Here is a 13,484-nt window from a genome sequence, read left to right on the forward strand (position 1 = left end):
CAGTCCGTCATTACTTTGAATCATAGGTGTCCCCCCACCCATCCCTAACTTGTATGTCACAAGCACAAATTTAAGAGCATCATGGAGGCATTGCATGCAAATAAAAGGCTATTGGTCTTTGTTACAAATATCTTTATCTGAAAGTGCAATTTGCATGCGCATATGTTATATTTAAAAGTAGAACATCTATTTTCTTTGTATCTTAGCCTTGTTTGTCTTACCATATGCCTTTATAGTTTAATCTAAATTAAATGAGGTTAAAAGCCAGTTGGAAAATAGCAGTAACTTACTCTCTGGGCTAGGTTAAATCAGCCAATGAATGCACACAACACTGTCCTGTCATTTATTCCTGCACTTCTTTCCTTCGTAATTTAAGTTCAAGATCTCAAACCTGAAAAATGAATCAGGAAAAAAACAAACGGATGTAGTTGATATATGGCTCATTCCATTACAACTGTTGTTTTTAATTTCATAGTCATAGGGGCAAATTTACTAAAAGGAGAAGTGGCTAACGCTAGCGAAAATTCGCCAGCATGACGTCATTTTGCTGCTTCTTAAATGTACCTCATTGTGTAAATGATTAAATGAGGACAAACTTACATAGATAAACTGTAATTAGCACCTTGAATCACCTACTTGATTAAATATAATTGCTTGTGCAAACAAAAGCTTGTTAACACTATTATACATAACAAGGTAGCAATATAAGTGATGTAAACCTTGTATTTTTAACTTTGTAGTTCCACTTTGATCCACTTCTGTTCTGTCACCCAGTATCTATGAATTGCACATTGTGTTAACATTCCATAGGTCACACAGCCTTCATTTAGAAGCTTCCTTCCACCAGTACCCAGGAGGCATTAAATGTCTCTAGCACTGCTGCACCAGTCAAGTATCTATGTGCCTGAGGGCAGGTGTGATGCCCTTTTTAAGTAACTGTATTGACTAAAGTCATTCTAGGATAACCCCTTATGGCAGTGAGTAGGGTCTTTCATAGTCATGTGGTGTTGCTTTTGTTTCCAAGCAGCTAATGACTTTTGACAATTATTATTATCCTTTATTTATATATCACCAACATATGCCATGGTGTGCTTAACAGTCATTTACAGCAGTCATTGTACCAGAAAAGCAGTTGCAGATAAATCCTTATAGCTAAACACCTACATAGACAACAGGGTGATTTTATACACCAGCATTCTGTAAAATTCCTATGAAAAGTCACCCAACAAAACATTTGGAACGGTTTCCATTTCATATTACATCACATACATAACAGATATACATTTTGTATTTTATTAACTGCATTCATTGTGGTTTTTTTTCTAATCCTGGCGGGATATACTACCTGTGGCAGTCTAGTCCAGTTCTGTAACAGATGGCGTGGCACCCACACCCTCCTTCTATTCTTAGTTTTGTGCTAATAGATATTTTGCTGGCAAATTTCCAACGTAACTTAACATAACATTAAGCTTAAACTGATAACATATGGATTGGTTACTGGCCACGAGATACATTTGGCCTGCTTGTTAATTTAATAGATTTTATGCAGTTTACTAGATGACCAAGGTACACAAGTCAGTTGCTTGGAAATGGAACAGAAATTGAACTGCAGGCTTTGCATCTTGTCTGTTGGTAGATCTCACAAAGCATGGCTTTTCACTGCACTACAGACTGTGTGATCAAGTTTGATCCAACTTTTAGGTTGGTTCAAATCATATGGTGACAGATGAACAGTTGAGGACATACTTGGTTGAAATAGCTTTCCCGGCCTAACATTAAACAAGGTGCATCTTTTGTCCAGGTCTAGTCCCCCAACAGCTGACCAATATATTCTACCTGCAGGCCGGGACTGGCAATCTGTGGGTTCTGGCAAATGCCAGAGGGGCAGCTGTAAGATGCCATAGACACTCACTATTTAGTGGGCCGATGGGGGGCTGTTTGGGCCACTGTGTGGCCTGTTGGGGCCTCTGGGTACCTGAAATGCCAGGGCCTATTTTGAGTCTCCGTTCAGACCTGTCTACCTGGGTGACTTGACCAGTAATAATGTCCTTAGAGCTTGTTCCTTGCACCTTTTAGCAGTACCCATTTGCTCCTCCCCAGGTAACTTCACATGATGTAAGTCAAATGATCATATTTGATGATACTCTTAAATATTGATCTGTGGCAGACAGCCAAGCTCAAAATAATATTCCAGAAAAATAATACAGGACTTATTATTTGATCGGCCAGGTTAAAAAAACATTATTGGTCCCAGTGCAATCAATCAATGTTTGCAGGGCCAAGCAGGCAGCTACTCTTCAGTTTTGCTGGCAATATCGCCTCAAATGGTCTTTTTAGTTGATGGACACATCGGGGCAAATTCATTAAACGACAAAGCGCCAAACGCTAGCGTGAATGCGCCAGCGTAGCGCATTTTCGTTAATTCACCAATTCACTAACGGACGCTGGCGTAAATTTGCTAGTGTTACTTCGCACCCTTATGCCTGGCGAATTTGCGCAACAGACGTAACTACGCAAATTCACTGACGTGCAATTTATTCTGAACGCTACCTTTTATGCCAGACTTCCTTCGCCACCTCAGACCAGGCGAAGTGCAATAGAGTAGATAGGGATTGCTTCAAAAAAAGTTACAAAAATTTCTAAGTCCCAATTTTTATGGGTGATAGGCTGAAAAAGATCTAAAAATTTTTTGGGGCTACCCTACTTCCCCCCTACATTTCCTAACTCGTGGCACCTTAACTATACAGTGGGCACATGTGTAGGGCAAAATAAAAATTTTATTTGCTGTTTTGAAGGTTTCCCAGGCTTGTGTAGTGCTGCTACATATACCTCCATTATAACTTGAATTTGGCGCCGTATGCAAATTAACCATCGCTAGCGTAACTTTGCTTTGCTTGGTGAATTAACGCTAGTGCAACTTTGCAACCTTACGCTTCCCCTGAGTGCAACTTCGGATTTTAGTGAATTTGCGTAGCGCTGGCGAAAATACGCCAGGCGAAGCGGACGCTGGCGCAATAACGAATTTAGTGAATGTCCCACATCGTACATTTAAACGATCATTTAGAGATAATCATGGTCTCACGATAACGATTGGATCTTTTAAAAATCTTTACATCTATGGCCAGCTTAACTGTGACTACCATAGTATTCTACTTACATATCTGTATGTTTTCTTTTCCACTTTATAACATGAAACAAGTTCTTGGTCATAATCATAGCTTAGGAAAATCTATTCTTTTCTTTGCTCACACCATAATTCTCCTTCCATAACCCGCATTAAAAAAATCTGGCAAGGATATGTTTTTAGTTATAAAAACATTTGAGGAAACATGGAACATCCTCCTCTGTCTGTTTTTGTATGCAATCTGTATGTTGTACAGTGCTGTGGCAAATGTAGGCGCTTTATAAATGCTTTTTAATATTAAATTAAAATACATAAATGAATGTGAAGGTTTTAATGCACTGTGTATGCCTTTCTAAATGAGACTGGTACTTTAATCAGGCAAATGGGAGGTGGCTGAAAGGCCTCTTAGCATATTTCGTACATTGCCTTAAGGTTTTAAAAACACAAAGACTCAGGAACATTTCTTAATGCAATGGACACAGAAATTGCCTCAGGGAGACTCGCATTTACAGAGGGGAGAAAAAGTCTAATAGCATCCTTTTAACTAGGCATTTAAAGCTTCATCTCTAGTTGTATAGGTGAAGTAGGGAACAGAGCTAAAAGTGGCCTAAAAGCATCTCTAGTCATGCTGTTTGCCCTCCCCGTGTGAGACTTTTCAGAGTGCATTATGCAGCCGCTAGCGAAGGTTACCCCTTGAAAACAAACCGAAGTGCCGCTCTGGTATTCTAGCTGAGTGTTAATAGCTGAAGTGCTTTCACCCTGATATCCCTTTCTTAGCTGTGTGTATTATCTCCCGAGATAGAGATAATAAATCTATTGTGCTTTTCTCCAGCAACCTTCCTGGATCAGATAAAGGGGATTTCAGCCCTATAGGGCGATCAGTATTTTCATATGAGGGTAATGCCAACATTTTAATATTTTAAGATCCTTCCTTAATAATCTCCCCTTGTTCCCATCAACAGAGAAACACTGGTTTTTGGGCATTTGGGGAATGAAGGGAAGTGAACTAGGTGCTAAATCATTGAAGATTAGAGAAGAAGGTATTAAAAGGCCTAAATACTTGAATTAATGGAGCAATGCTGTAATTCAAGGATAAGGAATGCAAGGCAGCACTGCTACTGAATTAATAGCCATTCCAAGTGATGGCATCACAGACAAAGCACACTCTTTCCGCTATAATGGCCATGGAATATCCATCTGCTGCAGCACCTGTGGTCAAAAAGCAGGAGACTGTCAGCCTGCACCAAAACACAGATGGCCTCCAAAAGGTCTCAAAACTTGTGCATCCATTGATGATTAGATATTATGGTTTTGAAGAGCTGTTCAAGGAACAGCTCTTCAAACATGGACCATTTGGTTGGAAAAAGGTTTTAGAAATCTTTTATTCTAAATAAGACATTCAGCACATGCAGTTAGATATAGAAAGGGCTGGTGGCATTACCATTTGCTGTAACATAACATTAGCCACAGACAGTCAATGACATAACATGTAATGTGTTTATATTATATAAGTAACAATTTTGATTATATTGTTGAATATGAGCTTCACTTCATGGAGCTTTCTAATTATAAACAATTAAAAATGATCTTCTGTCTGAAATAATCATAGAAATAATTATGAAATAATAAGTCATTATTCACTAATCCCTCTCAGAAATCCCTTTCTCTCTCTCTACACGCACAAGTTGGAGTGAGATTTGGTCCAATATGCTGGTGTGTGCTGCCTTTGCCTAGACAATGTGTCAGAGCTAACTCTCTTTCAAAATATCTAACTCTGACACAGAACTACACGTAGAGAGACAGATTGCTGAGAGGGAGATAGTGCAGAATAATTTGATTTCAGAAATGGATCAGAAAATGATTGACTGTATTTAGAACGTTTACCATTTCCATGAGATGAAGATTATATTTTCAAGATAGTTCCCACGTGCTGCTAAAGTAAATATTGCACCATTCCTATCTATCCATGATATATACAGTAAATTAGTGGCTTGAAGTTCAGAGTTCTGCACCCACGCACAACAGGGCAGAGGCCTGGATCTGTGCTGCACAGGGTTATAAGAATGTCTAAATATATATATATATATATATATATATATATATATATATATATATATATATATATATATATATATATAGGTATATATATATAGGTGTATATATATATAGGTATATATAGCAGTGTTTAACTTTTTTTAATTCAGGTGTTTTTTGAGAAAAAAATATATCACAAGTTATAACATAAAATGCTGGTATACTGTATGTGTGTGTATATATATATATATATATATTGTTACGTGCATCCTGTAAGTATTAGTGGATATGTTATGGGTTATCTTTCGGGTATAACTTCATCCATGGATCCCAGATTTTATGGTATGAGTGTACATCCCTACTGTTAGCGCAGAAATCATTTCTCCAGCCCGCAGATAAGCATTCCAGTTCAGTAAACGCAGCTGAGATGGTTTTCTACCAATTGGAAGTTTTCCCCTAAAGGGTGCTGGGCAGTATTCATTTAGATCTGAGACTTCAGGATTGCAGCGTATACTTTTAAAAAATATAAGGGCTAGTGACTAGCGAATTTGTCCCATTTCATTTTGCCAAAAAATGAGCGAAACTGCAAAGAAAATCGTGAAACACATTGAAGTAAATGGGCATCAATTTTTTTATGCGCGACAATTTTTCTCACTCCAAATGCATGAAAGTCATTAAAATCAACTTCTTTTGTCTCTGCACCATTTTTGTCCAAATGCATTAAAGTCAATGGGCATTTTTCTTATGGCGACTTTTTTTGTCCAAATGCATTAAAGTCAATGGGTATATTTTGTCATGGTGACTTTTTGGTCTCTGCATCATTTTTGTCTTGGTGAATGTTTGATGCAATGTTTGATGCAGTTTTGTGAAAACATTTGCAGATTGTGAAATGTGGAATTTTCTACGTTTTTTTTCCCACAATTGTGGCTGTACCGAGATTTAAACTTAGTATTATTGTGCTCGACATTGTGAGTATTGTTTCAGTTCTGACTTCTGGAAGTGAATGTTTAGCCATGAGTCGGTGCACCTATTCCAGTCCATGTTGGGAACACTGGAATTTCTGCCAGTTCATCAATAGGCACACATGCATGCAGTTCATCAGAACTGATAGGGCTGGTTTAATGGCACTTGCTGGAAATAGACGCAAGGATCAATGAGGAGTATGTTTAGGTGTATGTTTAGGTGCAACAACATGAATTATGCTACCTTTGGTTTTCCCATTTGTATGGATCTATTCAATTATATGATTTACTGGTAACCTTTTGCTGATAACAATAACTATATTCAAATACTTTGCTCGGCTAATATGACTAATTAGTGGCATTAAGACAATCGTTATTTGATCATTTTCATTAATACGTTTACTTTTATAACAATGGACGTAGAGCCATTATTCATCAGCTACTTTTCCTCAATTTTAAATGATTTTTTAGTTAGCAACCCCTTGCTCTGTATGGAATACATATAAATATTCTATTGCTGATTGTAAGACTGCAGGAGCTTTTGTGGGTCTCTGGGAGTGTGCTCGAGTGTTCGTGCAGAGAAAGTAAAGTACAAGTGGTAATTCGGTTAGGATTTTAGGCACTGACAGAACAGTGCAGTTAAACCTGCCTGCTACCTGTTCTCGCTAATGAATTCTGCCTGCCTGTCAAGGCCTTCACCTTTGTGTGCACTTCATTAAATCAAGTTCACGCTTATAGTTTAAGGGGGGAAAAAATGAAATTGCTGCATTGATCTGCCAGTACTGGCGTCACTGGGCTGAGTAATGTCCCCGTTTCCAGCAGCCGATATAGAAAATAAGTCACTGCTGTGTCGCAAGTTAACAGGTATTGTGTTTGTGGTGTAAGTGATCTGGCTGGCTGTCCTAGTCCTGATATCTTGTAGGCCAGATACTTATATATATTTATATTTTTTTATATTTACAGGTACCTGTTAGAAGCCCTGAAGCCTCACGTCTGCGGTATGAAGGGATGGAAAGACAGTATGCATCCCTGCCCAGGTATTTCATGGCAAAATTCACTATGGGAATAATGCACATTTGGTTTTTATATTTTTTTCCTTTAATTTTTGAGTGTCTGCCAGTAATAAGTAGTTTACACAAGTTGTGATCTTGCATTCTTCTATTGACAGCTTACTACAGCTAAATGGCCCACAGGTTGGCAGCCCTTTTTTAGGCCTATGCAACGCTTGTTGCTTTGACTGTTGAGGTACTTTGAGGAGGGAACACTGTAATATTGCGCTGCTGCATACTTCTTTACGAATTGTTAGTCAAGCAAAAGCAACTGTGCATTCAAGCTATTCACATTATGGCAAGTGGGTGATTAAGGCGTTTTGATGGCACAAGTTCCAATAAATAAGAAGTAAAGTAGACAAAATGCTATAACTACAAAAAGAAACATGCCAGCCTAAGATGCATAACCTTTTTATATATTATTAGCTGACAACTTCAAAAAACTGCCGGTAAAAGCCCCATGTAGTCTATATTAATATTTTCTGCTGTCAGTCACAACTTAGTTTCCATAGAGGCGGAGCTTCTACAGGCAGTGACATCACGCTGCCAACTGGAAATTATTTTCTTCCACATCTGATTCTTAATGTAAAACAGGTTTATGCTTGTGCCTATGAGCCTTGTATTTTATGCTTTCATGTTCATTAATGAACCTTGTCACTGTTCATTTAAGCCACAGGGCAGTGTTTTTATCAAAGGTCGATTTTCAGAGCTTTGTGAAGTTTTTTATACCTCGAATGAACTCACAACTCAAATTTTTTCCTAGTTAAGAAGAAACTAAAATGAATAAAACTCGAATCAGTAAATTAGAGGTGAACAACCCGAAAAGTGGAATTGATCGAGTTTTCTGCAGAAAAAAAACTTAAATTGACCCACCAAAAAAAACTTGATCATCGTGAATAGTGATGGGCGAATTTCTTCGCCAGGCGCGAATTCGCGGCGAATTTGCGCGATTCGCCGCCACCGAATAAATTTGCGAAACGCCCGCGAAAATTCTCGGAAAAAATTCGCCGGCGTCAAAAAAAATTTTCACGGATTTTTCGCCATTTCGCACGAAATTCGCAAATTTTTCGGCAAAGCAAAACGGCGCAAATTCGCCCATCACTAATCGTGAAGGCTATTAAGATCTTCAAATGGTTCAAGGGATCTATGCTATTGACTTCTACATCACCTCAACAGGTTTTAGATGGGAGCATGTTCAAATTCAAGCTTTTTCCAGCTTCAGGGGATAATAAATCTGTGAAAAAAAGTTTCTTTTTAACCCTGAAAAATGTAAGTTTTTTTTTATTTTTAACCCAAAAATTTGAGTTTTGATACCCTCAAAAAAAATTTCGGGTTAAATACAACTCAACCTTTTATAAATATGCCCCTAAGTTTGTATTTGCTTGTATTCCTTTCTTTGATATCAGAGGCCTAACAATCATCTGCATATATCATATATAACATATATTTTGTTATATTTCTTATTCTGGTGACTTTCAAACGTATCTTTAAACTAAAGCAATAGTACAAAACTCTCAAACATTGGGGTGAAGGGAGTTCTTGGAAGCCAGGCTGTAAGGATGTAAGTTGACATTGCTTTGAGCTGTATGTTTAACAGGGATGGGGCAGCTTTTGGGCAGTTATTTTATGTAGATATCTGTATAATTGGGGATTTATATCATTAATGTACTAAGTTACTCTGCTAGTTTAATTAGATGGACAAATTGTTGAAAAATACATGTATTGGTGCCTTTGGGGCACATCCATGTGATCTTGCATTGGCTAAACATTTTACACAGTACCCCTAAGTGAGTTTGTTTTGCAGGCCATAGTTAATAATGTATATTAAAAAATCACCAAAAAATGCTATTGGGCAGCAAATGGGCACAAAAGCTGTGCATGTCTTACCCACCACATGTATAAACACCGTGCCACAGTAAGTATAGTCCTCCTGAGATAAACGAGCCGTGAACAGCAGCGAACAGTTTGCACTGTTGGTTTATTTTAAATATCAGGAAACCAATTCTAAATGTTCCAGTCAGACTGCATCCAGACATTTTGTCCGAGAACAAGATGTTTAAGCTCTGGGCCAGTTCTGGCCAAAAAAAACAATGTACCCCATGCCAAGAAAGAAAGGAACTCTAATTTAGAGAGAAGCGCGCCATCCAAGCATTACTTATTAGTGCCATTAATTTCAAGAAGATCAGTATAACAAAGATAAATTGTTTTCATTAATTCAGTGGAAAAGAAGGTGACTTTTTTGTTCTAAATTTGGTATTGAAAACATTTCTGTTAACTTTTCTGGTGCCTCAGCGGAGTTCATTTCGGGTAGCCAGTAGGTTAACATAACCTGCTCATTTATTTTCCCAATTAGGGCTTTTTAGCATGCTGTAGTGCCTCCTCTGCCACTAACTTGCACTGATTTTCTCTTAGTTTCATTAGTTTATTGGCTGGCTTGAAAGCTTTTCACTGGATTTCTTTCCCCTGTATTCTCAGAGTAGCAGAAGGTTGTTTTTCTAATAGGTTTATTTTTTCTGCTGGACAGTGTTTAGCTTTGTGGTATACGATTCACCACCAGTCTACATTATTTAAGTGGTTATGACTGCAGAGTTGCAGCAGCTGTGTTGTCTTACTCTGTGAAAACTGATGCTTATGTTGCCTTAACTCATCCAATACCAAAGTCCAAAAAATAAATAAAGCTGGCTCCCTTATCTTGTGTAACCCAGTGTCTTGAGATTCCACATCAGGCTGGCACCCTGCTTCTTACTCAACATGTGGAATGTATAACAGCTGAGTGTTGCCTAGTATTTGTCTATTTCACAGTGCACCTGGATAAAGTTTTTGAAGTGTTGTGCCACCCTATGTGCACAAAATATCAACAGCCCGGGTGCTAACTGGTCAATATAACTGCAAATAAGTATAGCACTCAACCGGGGGAATGTAATAAAAGTCGGTAACGGAATATTTGCAAAGCGAAAAGTTATGCATTTGTGTGAACGAATTTGTCCCGTTATGCTTTGCTGAAAAATTTGCGAATTTCCCGCGACACTGTCGAAAATGCGCTGCCGTCCAAAAAATGGACGCCGGTGTCCATATTTTTTTGACCACGGGAATTTGCCGCAAATTCACTCCTGGCGAATAAATTCGCCCATCACTAGTGAACAAATTTGGCTTTGTGCGAATTGAATATAGCTTTTGCGAACCCGGAAACTGTTTAGCGACCACTTCCGACAGTGGAAGACTGCAAATTTTAGAGTTTGTGCCAATGCGCAGTAAATGTAATAAAACTTCTTACTGAAAAAGTCATTATGTTTGCTCCAAAAGATTACGACACCTTCAAGTACTTCTTAAGAGTGCGCAATTAAAATCCGCAATGAAACAATATTACATTGCGAGATGTGGATTTTTATTCTTATTGGTATGAATTGTTTTGCTCTTTGCAACTTTAATTACACCCCCCCCCCCCAACAGGTCTTAAAAATAAAGCAACAAATATTTATTTAGAACCCAAATGTTTTGGTCACAACCTGTGAACTTACAGGATTTGAAAAGAGCAAAACTTTTTTTTTATAAAAATCAACGTTTCAGTCTGAACCAAGACCACTTGCATACCGGTAGGCTCGCCGATCGTGTTGGCCAGAAAATTATCTGGCACCTTTGAAGTCACCCGAACATTGGCCATTGTTAGTGCTGAATCGTCAGATACAGGTAGAATTCTATTGTTTCTACCTGTATATCTGACGATTCAGCTCTTCACATGTGCATTGAAACAAACAATCTTTCCTGGAAAGATTTATCCAGGAAAGATCATAATTGTTACATCTATGGCCACTAATCCTTCAACTACTGTACATAAATGGGTTTATTTAGGGGTTATTTATCAAAGGTTGAATTTCGAGTTTATGTGAATTTTTGTTAACTTTAATGAATTCTAATGTACTCACAATTCGAATAGGAGGTTATCGATGAAAAACTTGAACGTCTAATATTCGATCGAATGGTCCCGACCCGAAATTCGAATCAAATTCGAACCGAGTTTTCCAACGAAAAAGAACTAGAATGTCAGGAAGGCAATTAACATATTCAAATGGTTCAATGGACCTCTGCCTTTCAGTTGTTTAAATGGGTCATTGGTGGCAATTGGTGAGCACTGTGCATAGGTCCATGTATTTGTATACTCAAAAAAGAAAAATGCACGCACAGAACCTCACATCAAAACATTTAACTGTGCAAATTCACCAAAATGTGTCAACAAATATGTTAATAAATATGTCAATACATTTAATTGTGCATATTCACCAGTTTATGTTTATGAACACTTGTTTATTCATGAAATTGTTTATTGACATATATGTTGACACATTTTGGTGAATTTGCACAATTAAATGTTTTTATGCGAGGTTCTTTGCATGCATTTTTCTTTTTTGAATATATATCAGATCTTGTATCAGATAATGAGGGTGGTAGGGCACAGCAGCAGGTGTGAGAAAGATGTAGCATGTGGGGGAGAGGGAGAGAAGAACATATTGTTTGTAAGGATATCATTCAAATTTAGTGCATAGGAAAATGCCAGAGCTGTAGAATTTTTTTATGTCAACACACAGAAACACACACTCTTTCTCTCAATCTCTCAGTAAGAGGTCTTCCTTTGTATGTCATGGGCTTGCCTGACTGATAAGGGAAATTTCTAGTGCTGATTTCAGTAAGTTGTGTATATTACAAGTGTTTACCAAATTGCTGTCTGGAGCATTGACTGGGGCCATCGCCAAGGACCCCTTTCTTCTCTCGCTGTCTAGTTTTCATGACTGCAAATCACCATTTGTGCAACAATACAATTGACATGAGGAGCTTCTTCTGTTATTGCCACATCAGTTCATATCTTGAAACTGGCCTGAAAGGGTTTGGCAGCCTGAAAATGAAGCCTGTTTAACAGTGGTTTAAAAGAGATAGGATTTACTCATGCTTAATAATACACTCCAGCTCAGCATTCACCCGTTGCTGGGGGGCACACAATAACTACTGGTAGTTCTGTCTGGAGAGCATTTAAAGTAAACACTGAACTGTGAGCTTATTGGACGCTAATCTCAGCTGGCTTCGACCTCTGGAAATGTAATTTGTCACTGAAATGTAAACTGAGCCCTTTGAGTTGTGCAATACCTTGATTAAAGGCAGAAAATAGAAGCATTTTAGATTAAGGAATTAATTATGGAATCTTAAAATGACTATATAATAAAATTAAAGCTACTATTTTATTGATATCATTATATGCTTTATCTTTTGTATATTTCCTATTAAAGTTGTATATAAAATGTAAATACACAGTATAAACATATTATTTTCCACCTCCCTTGCAACTCCTACATTAGAATAGCCCACATCAGCACTCTATCTCTGAAACTCCTTTTCTTAAGACTTGTATAATGTATGGACTCTTATATCCATTATCCAGTACAGTTTTCATACTCCATCAATCCTTATGTCACTCAGTGTGGAAAAGCTTTGGGGGGAACTGTACAATACACAAAGTTTTCTAAAGCTCTAGTGACCTATAAGATTCTGGGGAGATTAGTCGCAAGGAAACTTCGGCATCGATTTACAATCTAGCCGGCCGGAAGGCTACCCTTAATGTGTTTTATTTCAAATTTCAAGCGCAACAGTAACAACTACCTGCTATGGGTTGTTGAACTGGAGTAAACTTTGTACCTGTTATAATATTACCTTATAAAAAAAGTAGCAACATTTGCACCAGGTCTAATAACCCATAACTACAAATCATATATTTGCTTTTAAGCATGATATCAGGTAGAACCCCCTTAAGTCTTTTTTTTTCTGTAAAGATAAAGGTGACCATACACATACAATCTACAATCTATAATATACAATTAATATATATAATGGTATATAAAGTGTATGGAGGGGTTGATATGAGTGTGTGTGTATGTTTGGGCACTGGGTTTGGTTTGGAGGGGTTTAATGGTCTTGATGGACTTTTTTTTCAACCTAAAGGTCTGACAGATTCAGTTGGCAGCTTATTGGGGAGATTATGGGGCCCACCGATGGGCATCCCCAATAGATATCTGGCCAAACGTTGATCAGGCAGGGTTAAAAATCCCATCTGATCAAGGCTCGAAACTGTTCATTGATGTGGTCCTCGATCCGATCCCACATATGCTCGTCATTGTGATCTGATCATTGGGTCCACAATCAACCCGATGTCACCCACCTCAAGGTGGGCATATGAGGGAGAGATCTGCTCATATGGCGACCTCAAAGAACAAGCAGATCTATGTATGTATGGTCATCTTAATTTAACTATGTAACTATACAAAGGCCAGT

At 37.9% G+C, this 13,484-nt stretch overlaps 1 protein-coding gene across 2 annotated transcripts in view; it reads left to right on the top strand.

Moving 5' to 3' along the window:
- The window catches only part of LOC108701460 (partitioning defective 3 homolog B), a 653,761-nt gene that overhangs the window by 576,426 nt on the left and 63,851 nt on the right, over window positions 1-13,484 (top strand). For both annotated transcript variants that reach the window (XM_018236176.2, XM_041576955.1), the window contains one exon: window positions 7,084-7,157. In XM_018236176.2, the coding sequence (XP_018091665.1) occupies window positions 7,084-7,157 (74 nt within the window). The remainder of the gene's footprint in view (window positions 1-7,083; window positions 7,158-13,484) is intronic.

The sequence above is a fragment of the Xenopus laevis genome, chromosome 9_10L, assembly GCF_017654675.1.
Source record: "Xenopus laevis strain J_2021 chromosome 9_10L, Xenopus_laevis_v10.1, whole genome shotgun sequence".
Classification (NCBI taxonomy): Eukaryota; Metazoa; Chordata; class Amphibia; order Anura; family Pipidae; genus Xenopus; species Xenopus laevis.